The 20,869-nt window shown below is 46.0% G+C and overlaps 7 protein-coding genes across 7 annotated transcripts; 2 read left to right on the top strand and 5 right to left on the bottom strand.

Annotated features, from left to right (window-relative positions):
- Positions 1 to 216: 216 nt before the first annotated feature.
- Positions 217 to 570, top strand: GL218_07540 (uncharacterized protein; the record flags this gene model as incomplete). The annotated part of the gene is made up of 1 exon (XM_033584302.1): positions 217 to 570. The coding sequence occupies one exon, from the start codon at positions 217 to 219 to the stop codon at positions 568 to 570; it is 354 nt and encodes a 117-aa protein (XP_033432632.1).
- Positions 571 to 1,422: 852 nt separating this feature from the next.
- Positions 1,423 to 3,661, bottom strand: GL218_07539 (putative acyl-CoA synthetase YngI; the record flags this gene model as incomplete). Its single annotated transcript, XM_033584301.1, has 2 exons — positions 1,423 to 3,243; positions 3,470 to 3,661. 2 exons carry the CDS (start codon positions 3,659 to 3,661, stop codon positions 1,423 to 1,425), a joined length of 2,013 nt encoding a protein of 670 aa, XP_033432401.1.
- Positions 3,662 to 4,759: 1,098 nt separating this feature from the next.
- Positions 4,760 to 5,942, bottom strand: GL218_07538 (Initiation-specific alpha-1,6-mannosyltransferase; the record flags this gene model as incomplete). The annotated part of the gene is made up of 2 exons (XM_033584300.1): positions 4,760 to 4,806; positions 4,856 to 5,942. The coding sequence occupies 2 exons, from the start codon at positions 5,940 to 5,942 to the stop codon at positions 4,760 to 4,762; spliced, it is 1,134 nt and encodes a 377-aa protein (XP_033432402.1).
- Positions 5,943 to 7,414: 1,472 nt separating this feature from the next.
- Positions 7,415 to 8,009, bottom strand: GL218_07537 (uncharacterized protein; the record flags this gene model as incomplete). Its single annotated transcript, XM_033584299.1, has 3 exons — positions 7,415 to 7,428; positions 7,489 to 7,779; positions 7,847 to 8,009. 3 exons carry the CDS (start codon positions 8,007 to 8,009, stop codon positions 7,415 to 7,417), a joined length of 468 nt encoding a protein of 155 aa, XP_033432334.1.
- Positions 8,010 to 8,832: 823 nt separating this feature from the next.
- GL218_07536 (uncharacterized protein) lies at positions 8,833 to 9,786 on the bottom strand (the record flags this gene model as incomplete). Its single annotated transcript, XM_033584298.1, has 5 exons — positions 8,833 to 8,851; positions 8,909 to 9,121; positions 9,171 to 9,271; positions 9,329 to 9,536; positions 9,590 to 9,786. 5 exons carry the CDS (start codon positions 9,784 to 9,786, stop codon positions 8,833 to 8,835), a joined length of 738 nt encoding a protein of 245 aa, XP_033432405.1.
- A 1,445-nt stretch (positions 9,787 to 11,231) lies between these two features.
- Positions 11,232 to 13,312, bottom strand: GL218_07535 (uncharacterized protein; the record flags this gene model as incomplete). Its single annotated transcript, XM_033584297.1, has 5 exons — positions 11,232 to 12,249; positions 12,303 to 12,427; positions 12,491 to 12,706; positions 12,761 to 12,822; positions 12,880 to 13,312. The coding sequence occupies 5 exons, from the start codon at positions 13,310 to 13,312 to the stop codon at positions 11,232 to 11,234; spliced, it is 1,854 nt and encodes a 617-aa protein (XP_033432403.1).
- A 3,803-nt stretch (positions 13,313 to 17,115) lies between these two features.
- GL218_07534 ([NU+] prion formation protein 1) lies at positions 17,116 to 20,513 on the top strand (the record flags this gene model as incomplete). Its single annotated transcript, XM_033584296.1, has 2 exons — positions 17,116 to 19,721; positions 19,775 to 20,513. The coding sequence occupies 2 exons, from the start codon at positions 17,116 to 17,118 to the stop codon at positions 20,511 to 20,513; spliced, it is 3,345 nt and encodes a 1,114-aa protein (XP_033432404.1).
- Between the last annotated feature and the right edge of the window lie 356 nt (positions 20,514 to 20,869).

The following is a 20,869-nucleotide window of genomic DNA, read 5'->3' as shown; positions in this document are numbered from 1 at the left end:
GAAGGGAATTCAAGCTAAATGCCGAAAAGCTTCTCTTATATTAATATGAGGTACCTATTGCCTCCTCGATGACTTGCATTCTTTTTGCTTGATTGCCTTTTCTTGGATCGCTCGGGCTGTAACCAAGATCTTTGAAACTCCTCGACATTATTATAATAATCGATACGCCATCGTAATAGCTACTATAGCTAGTATATACTATAATACTATACTGCAATGTCGTCGTCTCCCTCCACAATCGAGGCTCTCGTCCGCTGGGCCAGCCTCAAGAAGTACCGTATCGAAGTCACCTATGGCGTGTATGTCTATACGCCTGTAGAGAAGGCCGTCTTCTGGACTATCTTCTGCTTCTTGTTTACCACCATCTCCTTCGCCGCCATCCTCTACACTGAACGGAACGTTCTCCTGTTACTTAGATATGCCTCCATATATATTAGCGGCGAAGGCGGCGTTATCAACGTTCTGTCACACTTATTCCCCAAAAGCAACGCCCCATTCACGATGGCGAGTTCCGGCATGGCGTCTGTAGCCGAGACGATGAGCACTGCGGCCAAGTCACAGATCCCATAGCCGCCCCGGGAGACAATTCTTTCAAGGGTCGTCTATCCCGTCAAAGAGACGGCGGTAAGCGAAGAGGAATTATATTTCTAGCGCTTGCAGAAAAGGGATGGAATCCTGGGGATATGAGCTGCTCCCCGTGTAACGCGCATAAGCAGCAAGCTTCGCGCAACAACCTCCGGTTTAAGCGGTACAAGATCCCTCATAACTCAAACTCTATTCCGTCACAGAAAGAAGCCGTAAAGGACTTCAAGAAAGAGAAGCCACGGCGCGATAATACATCATCTACGAAAGACTTATGCACTACGGCTGAATAAATTCAGATGATGTCTAAATATGAGGTCTCAGCCCTAAACGTATTAGTGAACCTGCGAGTGAGCTAAGATAGCGGAAAGAAATAGGGGGGGGTGGGGAAATTGGTTACAAACTACAACCTATATAATAGGTTTGACAACTTGCATAGGGGTGCTTACGGTGTTTGGGGGCTTAAAGTCTTGATTTTTGGAGATATCATTTTGTTCTTTCGTGGACAGTAGAGGAAGAGTCCTCTGGAGTCCATTGCATAGGAGATGGTTTTGGGAATACCCTCGTTCAAAGGCGTTTTGAAGTTTGCTGCAATACCCCTTTTGCGAATACTCCTCCACTTATTCACGTCTTGTTGATATTTTTACTTGAGAAGAATATACTCATTTTGAATTTCGTGACATGCTAACTAATGCCTTGGTGAAAGATCAGGTATAATATACATAATACAGAAGGAGGGAGCCTGTATTTGGTATAAAACATATTCAAAGCGCGCTTATAGCTACCTACCTAGGTACCTAACCTATACAATGCTAGTCTTCCAAATCCAGACTTATATATCTATTTCGCCGCCTTACCGAGTAACTCCTTCGCATCATCCCTCAACTTAAACTTCTGTATCTTCCCGCTGGCCGTCTTGGGGAACTCGTCGGTCCAAAAGACGTACTTCGGCACTAGATGACCCGAAAGCTGTTTGCGGACCCAATCTCTCACCTCATCCTTAGACAGTGCTTCCCCTTCACCCCCGTCTACCTCGCCATCTTCTAGTGTCTTGACGCCTGCGTGCACTGCTACGAATGCGCCGACAACCTCGCCGTACCGTTCATCCTGTACCCCCACGACGCTGGCTTCGCGCACGCGCGGGTGTCTTACGAGTGCGGTTTCGATTTCGAGTGGGTGTATGTTTTCACCACCCCTGATAATTAAATCCTTTATGCGGCCTGTGATTTCGACATACCCGTCGCGATCCATGCGCGCTTCATCGCCAGTATACATCCACAACCTACCATCTTGATCTCGAATTAGATCCTCACCTGTTCGTGCCTCGTCGTCCCAGTACCCCTTCATGAGTAGGTATCCTGTCACAGCTAGCTCGCCGCACTGCCCACGCGGCACAATTCGTGACCGATCACCCGGCGCGACGATCTTAACGGTCGTATGTGGCATCGCGCGGCCCACGGTACTAGTGCGTCGATTATCCGGGTCCGTGGGCGCTGTCATGCAGCTTACGGGACTAGTCTCCGTCATCCCGTAGCAGATAACCAATTCTCTAAGCCCCAGCTTCTCTTCCAACTCGTGCATTAGCGGTTCCGGAATCGAACTACCTGCTGCAATGCCCTTGCGTAGGTTACTAAGGCCACCTGGTGGCAAACTTGCGGCAAAAGTTGGGTTGGCGAGGAGCTCAAACTCAGCCGCGAACATAGTAGGCACACCATAAAACCCCGTAGCGCGTAACTCCGCGCCAGCACGCAGAGAGGCTCCAGGGTCGAAGGCCGGGCTCGGGAACGCGATACAAGATCCCGTCGTTATACTTGCCATAAACCCTAGCACGAAACCGAAACAGTGGAAAAGCGGCGGTGGACACACTATCCTGTCACTAGGATCAAGCCCCATGCGTGCCGCAATTAGTCGGCCGTTGTTCAGGATGTTGGTGTGGTTTAGCATCGCGGCTTTTGGCATGGACGTCGTGCCTGATGTGAATTGAATGTTAATCGTTTCCGCTGGAGTGAGCGGAGCGTCTGGTGTTATCGAACGGGAGAGAGAAGAAGACGAGGAGGAAGATAAGAGGAGTGATGAATAGGGGATTAGTGCACTAAGTTCTTGTATGGGTGGAAAGCCTGCGAGGGGGTGAGAGGGTGTGTTATCTACGAGCACCACGGACTTGAGCGTGGGGACAGTTGATGACTCGATTTTATTATCAGATAGATCAGGTACAAGGGCAGACAAGATGTCGTAGTTGCTGCGGCCACGGCAAGGCTTATAAGAGAGGTCCGTAACGGCTGCGATAATGAGGACCTCGACGCCAAGGCGGGACAGTCCGGCGCTGATTTGGTAGGCGTTAAAGGTCGGGTTGAGCGGAACCAAGACGGCACCCAACTTAAAGATGGCATAAGTTAACACGACCTGTTCGGTGACGTTCCCTAGGCTCACGGCGACACGATCCCCCTTTTTTACGCCAAGGGACCGCAGTGAGTGCGCGAGGATATTTGACTGAGTGTCAAGATCCTCATATGTCAAAGTGGTAGTCTCCGGTTTAGATGATGTTAATGTAGGGTTCATGTCAGCGGTCGTTGGAGACCGGAATATGGCTGCTGGACGGTCGCCATATTGCGAAACTATCCCTGAGAAATGCTCTGGTATCGTGCATGTAAGCAATGGTGGCTATCGAGTATTAGTATGAATCGATACCGAGCAATTTTATTGTACTGTAATAGATATTTCTCGTTTCATATAGTCCATTCAAGCTCTAAGGCATAAATCAAGTGAATAATACCCTTTAAGCAAATGACATTCTAAACAATAGCCCTTTCACCTCACATAGGTTAAACGGTGGACAAATCATACAAGATCTACAACGAGCCACCCAGCCAGATAAAAAATGACTTACTTCTTGAGGTCCCTCCACATAACTCAGGTCAGATGTAGCAATACATCTCCGCTGCATCAATCGACTCGCCGTCAAACCGCGTAAAACCCCCGATATCGCTAACCTTCGAGTAGAGCCATATCGTAAAACCCGACGGCTTAATGTATAGCCACGCAAGGCATTCGACGCCAACGGTCGAAATGATAATTCCATATTATCTCGCGTATTTCAACTCAAGTCCTGGAATCAAAAACAAGTCGAGTGATTCCTTAGCACCCACAAGGTCTTAGGTTCCTCTATTCTCTCCACAAGAGCCGCTTACTCATATCCCTCGCGAATCTCAAATCAGAAGGGAGGGTGACACGATGGGCAACAACGCCTCGCAGACTCCCGCAGTCCACGTTCGTCTGTCCGATACCTCGCAGCTGTAGAACATCTATAGCGGGCGCGTTCAACATATACTCGAGGGGACCCGCCATAGCTAGCCCCTGTTGAGCTAGCCACATCGTCATTGTACCGGGGAAGTGGGGGCTGGTGATGAGGAGAAGCGGGGGAGAAATTGGCCTTTGGGTTTGCCGGTGCGTTGGCCGGGACCAGGGGCGTATTAGAAATTATACACACCTCCTTACGATTGTATCGGCTTACAATTGTATGCACAATTAAGAGAAATATGCAAAAGAAACAATTTGTAAAGGTGACCCCCATCAGACTATTATTGTCCATGGGGTCGATGTTGTTGCTGAAAAGCAAGACTAAATATCCGCCAAACGCCCAAATCCATGCATAACGGGTATATACAATTGGTCCTCCCCGATGAGCAGCACACCGAATGCCCATTTCTTTTTCTTCTCTGTTGCGCCAAAGAATAACCGTATGTATTCTATTTGTTCCATGTGTCCGCCGAAAAGTCCGCACCCGGCGCCGGCCAGCCACCATCTTCGGAAATAAAATAATAGACTCTTGGTACAAAATAGTCGGGCAGAAACTTGCAAATTTCTCATCCGAGTCAACGTGACAGCTTCCACTCATATAATTTTGGACAGAGACTTAGTAATGAGTGACTGCTTTAACATTCCCGTGGGAAAAAAAAAATCAGGCATACGCTATCACATGAGACCGGTCGTAAACTTCGTAAGTAGCAAAATAGTGTTACAAATCTTGTATACGATCGCCGAGTTCGTGATATCAGACCAGGAAGCTGATGTGTTCCTATTCTTGCCGGAGGAGACCTATCTAGCAGGCCAAATTTCCCAGGAGACGAGACGATAGCCTGGAGGCGACCTAGGGTATCGAAGGGGCTATCAATAGCCCCTAGTTAGTCTCGCCAATATGCCGTTCACTCTCAGGTTTCCAGGTGCCTAAGGATGTCAACAAAAGATACCTAGCTAAGTAGAGCGGAAACCTTACCTTCGAAGTCATGTTTGACGAATGCCATTGGGTCGTCATAGTCCTTTGCTCCCATCTGTTGAACGCCAGGCGAGAAGCTTGTAATGGGAAGCACCACAATATCGCCCACCTTCTTCGGCTTTTCAATCCCTGTGAAGTTTACGTATGAAACATTGCCCTGACTATTGCTCATATCGAAGTAACGCGGGTCGTTAAAGTAGTCGAAAATCACGTCCGTCCAGACAGCAGGACCGGTAAACTCTACTACGCTCTTTTCCCTTGACACGAACGTGCCTTCGCGCTTCCGCTTCAATGTTTCCTGGGTGATGCGCGAAACGATATCGCGTAAGACCGGGTGGCCCGGTTTTGCCTGTATAGTCCATTGGCAGAATTGAATGCGCCGGCTATACCAGTCTTTCCAATCGGGTCGGTCGGGATCCGCCTCGATGCCGATGACCAGTCCTATGCTTTCCTTCGGCACAGATTCTGGGATCCATTCTAAAGCACTCCTGATAGCGAACGTGTCGATGTCGGAGTAAATTCCACCACGGGCAAGAAGTATCAGATAACGGAAGAAGTCGGCTTTTAGAACAGGTTGGGGGAGCGCATTGTACGCTTCGAGGACTTCGGGAATAGGAGCATAGAGCAACCTTAGTAAGTGTACGGCGACTTGATCGGTGATGACTTCGTGGACAAAACCTGGGTGCTGCATCGACCATGAAGCTTCTTGGTCTCTAAAGTTGAACTCTCCACTAGCAGGCGTCCATTTCCATGTTTGCCAAATATAGGCTGGGAACTTGGTCTCGACGTCGTATGGGTATTGGTATGCTAATTTGTCGTATAAAGACATCTTGGACATATCTTGCAGGGCTTTCTGCGCAGGGATTGGTTTGTCGGATTCCCCATCCGAAGTATAGGAAGGAGTAGACTGGCCGTGTGATACTTCGACATGTTCGCTATTTGAGTCTGCAGGCTTCGGTGGAGGTTTCCGGAAGGGTTCGGGCTCGTCAGCTGAGGCGTGTGATCTTCGTAACAAGATAAATGCTACTAAGAAGAATGCTGCGAAGATAATAGCTCTCTTAAAGGAGAGCATTTTGCGATTTGCCATGTCGATTAGTTGAAATTCGTTCGCGTCGGGGATTGTAGACTACGGGAGCCAGCTGGAGAATGATACGGGTCGGAGAGGCATGCAGCAAATTTCGGAAGAGCAATTGACCAGGTTCAGAGGTATCATGAGAAACCCTGAAGAAGAAAGGGATGCATGTAGCTAGTGAAGCTATCTCATAGAGTTTTAAGCTTGTTTGTAGGGTATAGGCCGATGTAGGTAGATGGGATGAATTGCGGCTCAAGGCCACTTTCGAGAGCTTCGAAAGTTTAACGAAAAAAAAAAAGATAGAAACAATGGTTCCTGGATGCTTGTGATTAATGTCTTGGCTCTTCCGGTTTCAAGCCTACCTCTCTCTTACTTACACCCCCACCCCCCTTTTTCGATTTATCGTTTCTTGGCATTAGCTCCGGCTCTGCGGATTTGATGCAGATGTATGATAAAAAGGTATCCTTGTAAGTGCATATCTACACCATATTCTTATCATTAGCGTCGTGGCCCGTTACGACTGGATGTGGCTTAGCAACGGTAGGACCGGTAGGACCGGCAGCAGCAGCGATTTCATGTATCGCAATTACCTAACCATCTGTCAATTGAATTCAAAGTGATTTTTATAACACATTTTAACATGTTTAAATTCTTACCTACCTATTATCTGCATAGTCTTAAATTTAACGGCTGTTATTTTTACTAAGACTTTTTTTATCGTCTTATTTAGAAATATGATAATATCTTATAAAAACCCTCCACTTAGTAATCTATAGTAATCCGCGATCGAACTCCTGGTTTCTATTCTTAGGTCTATTCTTAGAAGGTTGACTTAGGTACCTTGGGTACATCATTTTGATTTGATAAAATAGCCAAAAATGAATAAGGTAGTGTTTGGAAAGTACCTAATGGATATCATAAAGCTGAGCTATGTTGCTAATCTTTCCAGTGTTTGTATGATGAGCATGAAGGAGGCTCTTCTCTTGTCGCATACCTGATGGAGACCGACGTCATTAAAACAATGACTGTCTTAGAAGAAAAGGTCAAATCCAAGACATAAAACACACAACAATGCTTAAAATGAAAGGATATAAGGGATCGCTAGGTCTATATCGGTACTGAGAATGTGATAATAAGTAATACTTCAATTTTGGTGATCTTAAGCATACAAAGGGGTAATACAGGCCTCTTTGCTCTACGGAAATTCCTTTAGTAACACTGGTATGCAAATCTTCCCAGCTACTTAGATGTTTAATGGTATGCATCAATAGTAGTTCAAATTGAAATGGGGATTTATATTTTCGATTATAATCAGATGCTCATACTTCATAATACAATACATTCATCAGACATCCAGCGCCACGGAGACTCTTACTCTGTGATAATACAGAAATGGAATAGGTATCATTTCTAACAACCACCAAGCTCTCAGTTAACTCCAACATAACATTCGTTATCTCTTTATTTTTCAGTGCTCAAATGATAGCTTAGACATCGTGACCTAATTTATGTTAGTTAGCGACAATGACATATAAAACAAGATGTTTTATGGGATGCATACGGCCAAGTTGCTTGCCCCGCTTTGAGACTTCGCGGGCGTGGTACTGCTTGATCTTTGCCCGTCGGGCTTCCTCGGCAGCCTCCAGCTCAAGTCTCTTAACATCGGCCCTAGCTTCGCGAACACGGATACGGGCTGACTCTAAAGCTCTATCGGCGTCCCGTTCAGCCGTCTCGGCCTGCATGACACGCTCGCGGGCCTGGACGATTGACGGGTCGATGTCCGGGTTGGTAGTGTTACCATGTCCGAAGGTACGTTGTAGCACGCTTCGGTGGCGCGAAGGGGATGAAATGTCTGAATGAATAATTTAGTAAGATTATCCCGATTTTATATAAGTGTACGGCATATTAATAAACCATACCTGAGTTCCTTGAACTATTGGTCGTGCTGCTATGAGTGGTGGCAGGAGAAGGTGACCGGTGACGGGAACCGAAGAGACCGTGTGAATGTCTCTTCTCAGTCTTCTCGGGGAGAGGCTCCTCCACGACTTCTTCCTCGGGCCTACGGCTAGAAAATAGAGGCATTTTGATAATGTTTAATGAAGTTATAAGTTTATAAGCTGGTTAAGAGTATATAAGTATGGTAGAAAAAGCTGGATACTACACTGTATAGGTAGTTAGAGATAGATCTAAGATGAATAATATGTAAAAATATGAAAATGTATAGAAACCCACGGGCGGGTATGGATCTATTTGAATACTTCGACAACTTGTGTATCTCATCTCGATGACCGTGACGTAAACCTGTTTTTACTGCCGTCGACGATGATGTACAAGATAGAAGATCATTAGTATGACGTACAGAGTTGAGACGTGTAGCCAATCAAACGATATGTCAAAAAAGGTTAACCAATCATATAAGAGCTGTGACGAAAGTGGGTTACTACAAGACCCTGAAATTCTAGGAAATGCAGGGACTCAAATAGCTATCCGGGGTAATTTTTAATATCGTTTGTTATTGCTTAAATGCCATCATTGAGTCCCACCATGTCAAGTCCTGTTCCCGAATCCTGATCACGCTGATGTACATTAGGTACCTTACATAGGTGCATCCAATACCGACGGACGCCTTACCAACATTGAAGGTCTAGACTATGTCCACAATTGGTCCCGACCTGGTGGGATCAAAATATCCGGCGGAGCCTTGGCAAAGGACCTGAATCTCGATCGCATTGGATGATAAAATCCTGGTGTTTAGCAAATACCAAAACTTGGACGAAATTCAATGCAATTCTAAGGTGAAATCCGGATCTTGAGCCCAGCCGGTTTGAGACTTCAGCTCTGACTAACTTTCTTCATCCCTAGTGATGATCGTGATGATCATTCAACTACTACATATGAGTATCCGCTAATTCACTCGGTATGCGCTATGAGTTGGCAATCATTAGCTGGATCTCTAGCGATAGTGAAGTTGGCAGACGTACTCATATATGATTTCTAACCCTTTCCAAAGGCAACTTCCGATCCACATCCCAGCGTTTAGTTTCTCTGCATATCGATCATCCGTAGTCTTCATGGTGACGAACACCCTGAACAGACACGATCTTGGGTCTACCGATACCGATGCCTCTGGGTCCTGAAGCGCCTTGACTAGCTCCGGAGGTCCGGTCATATTTCCTCGCGTTTTGCATTCGATGCTATTACGTAGATCAGTCTATACATTCTCGCCTATGTCGATATACTCACTATGCTGGCACTTCGTCCCCAGTCTGCAGCCGATGCATACCTTCTACCGAAGTTGCTGCCGTTTTTCCATGGATCATGTCTTGACTCTCTTGCCCTCCATTCTATTTCAAGTTAATATTTCATATCAACATATACCACGACTAGTTTGGATAACTTACCACAACAAGACCGTATCCAAAACGGCCCGACCAGCTACCGTCGGAGAATGTTGACCACTTCTTAAACCCATCATTCACGGCAACTGAAGCAGACTGTGGATTCAGAATAACTCTCATTCGGAAGTCAAATTCTAGTTGTGGAGTTGGAAGGGCCCTCTGCGGATATGGAAACCTTTCTATAGCTTCATACTCTTTCCTCGTAAGTTCCCTTATAAGACCCTGTTAGATACGATAGTAAAGAATGTCCATTCGTATATGTACCTGGATGGCCTTGAATCTGTTGACTGCTGCGATTGCTTATTTCCGACCCATTGTCTTTCTACTGCTTCCCATCCGCTATGCCGCCTCTCCGGAACGATTTTCTTCATCCATTCATCGGTTATGACTAGTGCCGTGTCCCAGTCCGAAGCATCAATTAGATCAGACGTCGTCGGTGGTAATTGTCCTGGGTTTGCCATACTATGTTGGTGTTATCCGCCAATAGATTGTCCAGCGAATAATTCATCAAGAGTGGCCAATACATCCTAAATCAATCGTGAAGGACATCTCCGACAAACATAATGCTTTTGCAGCTGCGAACTCCACTACACCGTCCAACTATTCTCGGAGTATTACACAATTCCGGATATGGGGATACCAAACAGACCGGAGGATTATTACGTGTCGGATGAAAGTCAGGCCGCAGGAAGCCAAATATTACACCGACCGCAAGCCCCTAGAATGAAAATAGATCGAGATTATAGGGCAACAATATCTTTAGTCAGCGGCACAACAAGCATTATATTCTTTCAAGTGCTGCTCTTCGTCTTTCGGCCGACCATCCGCTTTCCGCGAAGTCCACCGCTTATAAGCTAAAGACGGCGAAATTCGTAGTCGGTAACAGGCTTTCTTAAAAGAAACAATGCGGGAAGAGATGCCACTAGGGGGAGAGCAAAATCCAGTTGCCGACATCAAATATAGGGAATCTAAGTAAGCTGTTGCTCTTTAAATGCGCTTATTTCTGGATGATGTATATGCCAACCTAGAGACATTTAACAATACTACTTACTAAGACTTTCATGGCCCTTTTCTAACAAATTTTTTGTTAGAATTAGTATGGGTGGATAATGTTGATGTATATTAATATTGCCGGTATTTGTCTACGACATTACTCGCCCATCTCATACTCCACACCAGCCACGAAGTAATGAATAAATATATCCAGGGTCCCGCTTAAACACAAGCATATTACGACACTCCAAGCGTCAATAACATACTTTCTCGCCTTTCGGGATACTTCCGGCTCATCCCATGCCCGTAAGTATTAGTGCTATATGATTCTAGCACTATCTAGATATGTGCCCGCGGTAAACCGTTGATGCTAGTATTCTCTCACCGCTTCTGTCTCGTTTCATCCTTCTTAGACCCAACATCATGGCCCTTTTGCAGGTTTAATTTCTGCATCTGGTCACTCAGTGGGCGTGGTGGGTGTGGTAATGGCTCTGGGGATGGGGCGCGTGATCGTCTATATCGATCTGGATCTGGATCTGGGGGTTCGGGGCCAGAAGATGCGGAACGGGCCGGCTTTCCTACGCTTATTGACATCCTTATTGACTGGTAGGTACCTAAGTTGTTCGATAATGAAGTTGTGGTGCGAAACCCAGATGGTGTTGGGGGCAAGCTCCTTTTAATAGAGAACGGTATACAATAAAGCTGGGTTGAATCATTCATGGTTTCTACTGAACATTCTACTTTAACTACAAAAAGTATAGAGACCATTCATAGTAATATAATATTAGATTAAGGTGAGTTTATTCAATATTAGTAGGTGATTCAAGATTGTCCTGCCAGCGTTTACATCTTGTGAGTCAGCTAATGATTACTTATTAGATTAGACATTACTATGATCCCAGGTAATAGGAGTTCACTGTTGTTGCTCTTGTTGATCACGACCCATGGGGGAATTCACTTGATCCCCCGCCGTCACGTATGGTCTGAGGCCGTTGGCAATCTCTTCCCAGACAAGTCCTAGTTGGTGTTCGCACCAGCTGTAAAGCCACATGACATCCTTGAGTTTCGCGAGAAACATCTCTTTATCTAGGATGTTCCTCATCCGGCAGTAGTTCTTCAGCGCGGTAATGAAGAAGTTGTGTTGGTCACCGCCTAGGACCGAGTATTCATTTACTACAACTGGGATGCGGATGCAAGACCCTATGAATAGGGCCCAAAGGAGAATGTTAGCATGAAGCTCGTCTCCGGAGAGCCTCGACATGCCCGTGTGCGATATCTCTGACGTTGGGACATATGCAGATAAGTTTGCTGTAGTGGATTGTTCCACGCTGCTTCTAGTTACCTGTGACTCGCCACTTTCGTATACCTTCGGCTCAGATAGAAGGTCCAAGGCTAACACAGGGTCGCAGAGAGACGACATAAGCGCTTCTGCCAGTGCGCGATGTCTCTGAGCGGAAGGGGGCTGACCTCGGATGGCAAGGTGAAGAAATAAATGCGCAGCGTAGATCAAAACGTCGGACAAATCAGTCGGCGAAGGGAATCGTGGCTGTGTATCGACCTCGACCGATGGTAGCAATGGAACGGAGCCGGCTCTCTTCCAAGACTGCCGACTCCGAGCAGCATGTTCTAGATGGCAGAGCCGCCACTCAATCATGTAGATCGAGTCGCTGACCTGGATCCTCTGCCCAAATGTGCTCTCGAGACTTGCATAGTCGAAGTTATTAATGCATTCGGTGATCGAATATAACAGTTCGAAAAGCTCGACCGCTTCGCGATTCTGGATGGTTAGGTCCTTGAATCCAAGTGGTTCCATATTCGCTAACATCGAACGGCTTGTGAACCGATCATGGAGAGCTAGGGAGGATGCTAGTTGTGGAATAAAGGGGAAGGCGACCGGCTTGTGCGCGGCAGTGGCATAGGAATAGTCAGCCCTATAGTAGTAAGCATATAGTCTAGAGTCGAGAGACTAATAAACGCTACTTACCATGATATAGATCGTTGAAGTATACTGCTGTGCTTGAAACCGTCAACAATTCCACCTCTAAGGTCGACCATTCTCTTTAAGCCACTCATGTGAGCTGCGGCAGCACTGAGCGAGCCGATGAAAGTCTGTGTAGGATTAGTTTCTCGAACGATTGGTTTTATCAAGTCATTTTCCTATTGAAATCTTACTTCGATGTTAACCAGTAGAGAGACAGCAACGACGAGTCCATCTGAGATTGGCTTGCTATCGTCCTTGCCTTCCAGATTTAGCCTCTCATTGATAGACTTGACCGCTTGGAATCGATGGAAGTCGATGGTACTCGTGTCGGCCCACCTCGCAAGTGAGTTGTGCATAGCTGCGATCATGGCAATGAAGGCATGTGTGGCGGCTTTATCCAGTTGAAGCTATTACATGTTAGCGTCTAGTTACCTATATGGTAGGGATTGGGTGGTTGAAACCGCTTGCACCCAAGTTCCTTCTGGGTTCATGGCGAAGGCATTTGCGAGGAATCCGGAATAATCTATAGTTGGTTAACAATCTCCTTTTGCTTTTGATTAATGAGGAAGTTCAAGCTTACATGTGTTCAAGTATGTTGGTACCCCAGCCCGGTCAAACCATTTCTCTACGGATGCCTCTTGTGGCGACAAGCACACGGCCATACAATACTTCATCAAGCTTTCCGTCAAAGGCGTCTTCTCTATGTGTAACAGCGTGAAGTTCGGAAGTTCCTTTGCGACACTAACAGCAAGCCAATTGGTCTTCTTAGGCTTCCTCTCGTGCCTTGGGACGTCATCCTGGTTGGACGAGCCTTTGGGTTTAAGTCTAAACTTCGAAGTATGGTCTTTTGCAGATCCTGGTTTCTTCGGCTGAGATGGATGGTTGGAAGCGTGAGGGAGCTTCTGTCGTCTGGCATGCGAGCGCACCTTTCGGCGTGTCTCCTCATCCCGCTCCACGGTGCTAATAGAGGTTATGAACTGAAATCCCGTATTACCAGTAGAATCCGGTGCCATTGCGCCTTAAATATCGTGTGGTGTATCCAATGCTGTTTATATGTAGTATAATTATTAGTGTAACTTGATGTTTAAGGAAGTAGACAGTGTCAACGTTGTTATTAGATTCGGAAGCGTTCTCTTCATCTCAAAGATTAGACATAGTTCGACTATCTTATATAGAAGATGGCGTGCTCCGATTCTACACACTACTGAAATTAGAACGTTCCGAGAAGAAAGCCTACGGCGAAGGAGTGATTTGGCTCGGGCATTTTGTGCGAGCCTTGGGGGTTTTGTAGCTTTTTAGAGGCCATTATCATCAGTTTCCAACAGATATATGTGAGCGCATCGGCTCTACGTAGCTAGGTACCCTGTCTTTTGCTTGGTCAACAACTATCAACAAGTTACAACCGGGGCTACAAACAGTAAGCTCCATTGAATATCAAGCGCCGGGATGGACTGATGGACCACGAACCCCTGAAGCTAGTTTATTTAATTTTCCGTCTTCCCCAGTTTACCCATCTAAGTTACAACCACCGGCAAATCCCGCTCTGACATCCTTGTAATCACGTCTAGGATGGAGTTTAGCGAAGTGCTTGAATCGACCCGGTTATCATCTTGAGGGTCGCTGCTCCGCAGCCATCCCTCATCAAGCTTATGGAGACCGATAGAGTCATAAAAGCTCCTAGAGCCTGTCTCGACTTATGATGGCGACGACTTCGAAAATGATAAGTCGTACAAAATATGGGTATGAGGTATATAGCTAATGACCCTTACTCTAGACATAGGTAGATAGACGAAGATGACTACCTCGTACTACATGATGCATAATAAATTGACGATCAATGTTAGAACCTCTCATCGTATTAGGGGGACCCGCATCGTGAATGATCTTCTACGAGCTATGTAGCTCAGGGTGGCAAAGTTCCGTATGCAAGTTCGTCTGATGACAGTTCCGAATTCCAGGTAACAGTATGATCTTCCTTCACTACCTTGACAATACATACAGATACCGACATCCCGTGGGTCCAACGTCAACGACCTTGTTACCGGCCGAAATGTGTATCATTCCCGGCCCCAGCTAAAGTTGCCTCATTATCCAAATTGGGAAATTCTGAATGTCTTGGCTCTCTTGGCGTGGACCTACAACTCCCGTGATATTTCCCTTTACTGTAACCCAGATTTCCTCATAGAGAAATCCCCTTCCATTACGGTCTTCGCTTTTCCTAGCTTATCTCACGACAATTTTGGTCAGCTGCTTTAACTTCTGTTAGTAACATCCTACCTTAGGGGTGAGCGACAAATCATTTATACCTTTCCGCTAATATCTACGGTGAGGACGGACCGACTGATCCAATCTAGACAACTAATGTGAAGCGTAAAAACTTGGAACTCGTCCTTTCTATTCCTAACAAGTCTTTCAATGCTACCGGGTCTTGTAGCCACAACTATGGATATTGGCATCAATGTCACATTCCGGTCCGCGCCTCGAACACTTTTGATATTGTACCTCCGGGAAACAACTCACGTGAGAAGATTTATTCACCACCCTGTCTTCCCAATGGGTAGCCCGCCACACTATCACAATGAGTATTGGCGTGCTAACGTAGAAGCTTTCTGTCTCGATGAAATACATAATATCAGGCCTTATCTCCGAAACCGTCACACTCGTGCGGGCGACATATCTTCTTTCGTCGAGTCTCGAAGACCATGTGCTCAATATCGTCCGTGCGCTGCATACATAGGGGAACCAATATTCTGTCGACGCTGGACGTCAGATCGCGACTAACGCACAATGCCGCCATATGTGATATCCGTGCTTATTGCGAATCGTCTTGTTCCTTCTATGTAAAACGTCATATTTTCTGAATCACGAGATGCCCAATACCGAGACCACATTTATATCGTACAATTCTTTTTCTTTCTTTCGCGTTCACGAATGTAACTAGAAGGGCGAGGGTATCACGAAGTCGTACGTGCCCCATCATTGAGGGAGGTTATCCTATCTAAACTTAACACTGGGAGCATCCTTAGTAGATCTGACTGTTCGATCCTAAACTCTCTATCTTAAATATCTAATGATTTAATAGCGATATCATTTAAACGGGGATTCCTTGTTATGAAATTGCAAGCTAATATTATTCAACAACTAAACATCTCTTTGTTTTCAAACAAAAGAGTGAGGGAGCTGTCTTATACGAAAGCGACTAGAGCAAGCTTTCAAAGCATCCACTGCAACTTTAGCTTCGTCGCGCTGCTTATCTATATTCGGTCTGTCTCTACGGGCTTACTACTAGTTATCGTGTGAGTTCTACTGCATCAAGATAAGACAAAGTCAAAATTCAACGTTATTTAGGACATTGCTCTAAGTACCTATTTAGCACTTATGAAAACTTGTTATTGGGATCCCGATGAGATATCCAGAGCGAGGGATGGATTTAGTACCTATATGTATACTCGTTAGTTTCTATACCTAGGTGACTTATATTTAGATTCCTTTACAGAACAACAAAATTTTTGCCATACCTTCTAGATTCATAGCGAGCCTTTATAAACAGTTACCAGGGATTTGATAATGGCTCAATTTTGGCTAGATTTTGACTTTATAAATATTCTGATAGTATCAAACCACCTATATAGCGTTTTACTCTGTACTCTAGCCTACGCTTGAAGATCTTGATAACTTTAATAAGTACTTAGGAACTAATTGATAAATTCATCGGCCTATAATCTACTATTTCATAATGTCTTTTTTATTTCCATTGATAGGTAGGTAGGTACGTATACCAATTTCGCTGATAGACTTGGGAGAAAGAGGTCGACTAAAATCAAGGAAGCAAATGATTATTATTGAATGGGGGGAATTTTGAGCCGGAGTAGTTTGGCATCATTATGAGTACGCAGTTAGTTAGTTAGTTGTATACCCTAACCTCAAATGTCGATAGGTATCTAAATACAGGTAGAATATAGGTACCTAGGTAATAGGTAGGTATATAGGTATGTGATCTGCTGTTTAAATTGGATTGTCTAGTGGCATAAACTTCGAGGCTACCTCTTAGGTATTCTTTTAGAGTCTTTTATTTACCTAGGAGATAGCTACTAAATACTTCTTGCATTGTATCCAATACTACGGCCGCTCAGGTTACACCTTATCGAAGCTCCGCCCGTAGGGCTTACGACAAACTAAATTTACGTAAGTGACTCTTAATAAACTGGACATGATTGTTAATGGAAAAAAAGGAATAATACTATTGGAGGAATTATATGCTTTTATTCTTCTGATGTTATGAGTAAGGTATATTGTTGTGATTGGCTGCATATGGACGCTAGATGGGTGAAAGTTTAGACCTTGAAATTTTCTTTGTTAGGCTCTTCGTCAGTGACTTTTTGTCTTATTTAAGGCGGTTTCTGGTGGCGTGAAGCCTGGGGACAGATCTAGATTGGCTCCACAAGAAGGACGGCAGCAAGAAAACGTGCGCCGAATGTAAGAAGGTACGTACCTAAAGGACCCATTCTATTTTCGGTACATATATACATAGACCCCCTGTAGATAAAGGGAGAAAACTTTTCGAGGGGTAACATCAAAGTCGATAAGGCCAACATTTTTTTCAAAATTCCCATCCCGTCTTCTTTTAACTCCACACATCAAAAAAGTAAGACGCTGGCTCACCGTCAAAGTTTTCAGCGCCCACGATCGAGGGCATTTCGGGCAGTTTAGCTGACCCTTTATTAAAATTGCGGTGCCGTTTGCCTCATCGCTCTTCAACAAGTTGGGTGTTTTCTTTTTTTCTTTCTGCCCAATTCGTTAAGAACGAGCGCTCACGATGCCTCATCAAGTGTCGCCGCCGATTATGATTTCTAAGGCGGGAGCCCCTCCCCCGCCGTCGCAACAAGATGTTTCATCAATTCTCGACACTATATTTACCGCCAAAACCTCCGCTGCTTCGGTCGACGCCTCTTATGGACTCTGCGAACTCCTGTTAAACACTGTAGGCTTTCGGGGTCTGCATGATTACGGCGTATTGGCTGAAGTCAAGAAAGCCGCATCTGATAAGAAGAGTGGATTACGACGAGAGGGTGCCCAGAACCTTCTCGGCGCCCTCTTTGAGAAATTTCCAGCTCGGCAGCCGCTGAGTGAAGTTGTGTTCTTAATTCAGGATGGTGGTTTCGTCTCCGTTGCTCTAGACGCTTTAGCCGACAAGGGCACAGTGGTCCGCGATGCTGCGCAATACGGACTTGATGCGCTCTTTGGTCATTTAAGTGCTGAGGCTATGGTCGTCGGCTTGTTGCCCGCGCTTATAACTTACCTTTCCAAGAAGACTGGAAAGTGGCAGGGTACAGTTGGTGCCTTGAAGCTGATGCAGAAGATGGCCGATAAAGCAAAGATGGAAATTGGCTGCACGAAAGAACAAGCTCAAGAGAAGGATACCCTTAGAGAGGCTATGGGCGAAAAGCTGGCTAGCTTGATCCCCATAGTTGAGGGCAACATGCACGACCTCAAGTCCGAAGTCGAGAAGCAGGCACTCATTACGATGCAATCCCTCACCACCCTCCTATCTAACGACGATGTCGCTCCTAGGATTCCCCTTCTTGTCGACACTATGCACCATCCTTCAACCCAGACCCTTCAGAAGGCCATCCACGCTCTTTCGCAGACGACCTTCGTCGCTGTCGTGACATCTCCTGTTCTCGCCCTGCTTACTCCTTTCCTTGAGCGAACCCTTAACAACCCCACCACCGCTCAAGAGGTACTACGGCAAACTGTTGTGATCACCGAAAACTTGACCAAGCTAGTCCATGATCCTATTGAGGCACGTACATTTTTACCCAAGCTTCAGCCAGGTGTGAAAAGCGTGGTTGGTCGTGCGCCGCTACCAGAAGTGCGTGAGCTAGCTACCAGGGCTTTGGATGTCATGGACAAAGCTATGGGCAACGATGAAGCTGTAGTGGAGAGGACTTCTGCAGATGATGTCGCTAAGGTTCTGGACTCCGAGATCAAGAAGAACGGGGGGCTTTCAGGCGACCTAGAGTTTTATAAAATAGCTCGTCCTTATATCTGCAAGATGGTGGCCGAAGATGCTAATCATCGTCAAGTTGATCGAATCCCGTCTAAAATTGCGCCTTATCTTAAAGATATAATTCATAAAGAGGGCGCCGGCGATACTGTCGCTTCTAGTGTCTATGAGTTCTACGTTGCTGAGGACCACCGCAAGTACGGCATACCGGAGAAGGAGGACGATGGCGAGACTGAGATTGTTAATGCAGACTTCTCCCTGGCCTACGGTGGCATGCTTCTTCTTTCCCACACCAATCTTCGATTATTGAAGGGGCACCGATATGGTCTTTGTGGTCGCAACGGTGCCGGAAAGTCTACATTGATGAAGAGTATTGCTGGTGGTAAGCTGGAAGGCTTCCCACCTCAGGATGTCCTTCGTACCTGCTACGTTGAGCACAACCAAGGTGAAGATGCCGATATTAGCATTCTGGATTTCATGGTTAAAGATCCAACAATCGCATCTGAGGGTAGAGAGCGAATTTCTGAAGTCTTAGCTGAATTCGGCTTCACGGCAGGCCCTGAGGGTAGACAGTCTCAAAAGGTTGGCTCTCTGTCAGGAGGGTGGAAGATGAAGCTCGCTCTTGCTCGAGCAATGTTGCAAAAAGCTGATGTTCTATTACTTGACGAACCTACCAATCATCTCGACGTTGCTAACATTGCTTGGTTGGAAAGCTACCTCAAGAGTCACACAGACATCACTAGCTTGATCGTTTCCCACGATTCTAGTTTCTTGGACAACGTAACAACTGACATCTACCACTATGAACCTGGGAAGAAGCTTGGCCATTTCAAAGGCAACCTCTCCGACTTCGTTAAGATTCGCCCCGAAGCCAAGGCTTATTATACTCTTTCGGCCTCCAATGTCCAGTTCAAGTTTCCTCCTCCGGGTATCTTGTCAGGCGTCAAGTCTCAGACGCGGGCGATCATCCGAATGACTGGGGTTTCTTTCCAATACCCTAAGGCGCCCAAACCATCTCTCTCAGATGTCTCGTGCCAGTTGTCTCTTTCTTCCCGTGTTGCTGTGATCGGACCGAACGGTGCTGGAAAGTCAACCCTGATCAAGCTGTTGACGGGTGAGGTGGTTCCGACTAGCGGAAAAGTTGAGAAGCATCCTAACCTACGAATTGGTTACATTAAACAGCATGCTCTTGAGCACGTTGAGATGCATCTCGAGAAGACGCCGAATCAGTACTTGCAATGGCGTTACGCAAATGGAGACGACAGAGAGGTGTTCCTGAAGCAGACCCGTATTCTTTCAGATAAGGACCGGGAACAGATGGATAAGCGAATTGACCTCGGCGATGGAAAGGGCGAGCGACAGATTGAAGCTCTTGTTGGTCGTCAGAAATACAAGAAAACATTTCAATACGAGGTGTAAGTTAACCGTTATTGTTCTACTCTTAAAGACAGCCGCTAACAATTTACAGGAAATGGAGAACATGGCTACCAAAATTCAACTCGCAAGTCTCTCGGGAAACCCTCTCAGAATGGGGTTTCGATAAGCTTGTACAAGAGTTCGATGATCACGAGGCGTCTCGTGAAGGTCTAGGTTACCGAGAGCTTCAACCTACGGTCATCTCCAAGCATTTCGAGGACCTCGGTCTTGACCCTGAGATTGCCAACCACAACGAAATTGGTAGCTTATCTGGAGGCCAGAAAGTTAAGGTCGTTATCGCCGGTGCGATGTGGAACAATCCTCATTTGCTCGTTCTTGACGAACCTACTAACTTTTTGGATCGCGATTCTCTTGGTGGTCTTGCGGTAGCCATCAGAGACTTCAAGGGTGGCGTGGTCATGATTTCTCACAACGAAGAGTTCGTCGGTGCTCTAGCTAATGAACAGTGGCACATAAATGACGGACGTATGGTCTTGAAGGGCAATGCCTCAATTGCCACGGATCGCTTTGAAGACAGTAGGCCAAGCAGCGGTCTTGCAAGCGGTATTACCAGTGGAGTTAACAGCACAGCAGCCAGCAGTGCAGTAAGCAGCGCTGTCAACAGCGGTACTGAGGATAATAGCCCATTGAAGTTCAAGGCTAAGAAGAAGAGGAAGAAGACTAAGAAGGAGTTCAAGGAGCAGGAGGTGCGGAGGAGACTACGCCATATTGAGTGGCTCAACAGTCCGAAGGGTACACCACACCCAGCTGATACGGATGATGAGGAGTAAGGGGCATCCATGTCTTCTTAAGATGGTACCTTTGATGAATTATTTTACGCACGTCGGTCTAGAGGCTAGCGACTTTCATTCAGATTCAACAACTTGGTCCTTCGTAAACGAGGGCTTTTGATAGAGTTTTGCGTTGTTTGGGAAATTGGCATTATAATCGACGACGCATTAACGTGTACCGTACAGGCGTTTCATATAGACGGGTAGGGGAATGGCATGATAGATAGAATGAGGGGCTCGCATTCGCATAGCTCGACCCTAGAGCATGATGCCGAATAGATACGACACATACATAAGTCATGAGAGATATTTATTAGTTCGTTCGCCGTAGTTTATGTGAAGTGTCTCTTATGTAC

This window comes from Daldinia childiae (assembly GCF_008694065.1).
Source record: "Daldinia childiae strain JS-1345 chromosome Unknown Scaffold9, whole genome shotgun sequence".
Lineage (NCBI taxonomy): Eukaryota > Fungi > Ascomycota > Sordariomycetes > Xylariales > Hypoxylaceae > Daldinia > Daldinia childiae.
Note: the sequence above shows the minus strand (reverse complement) of the source record. Positions and strands in the feature narration are given on the sequence as shown.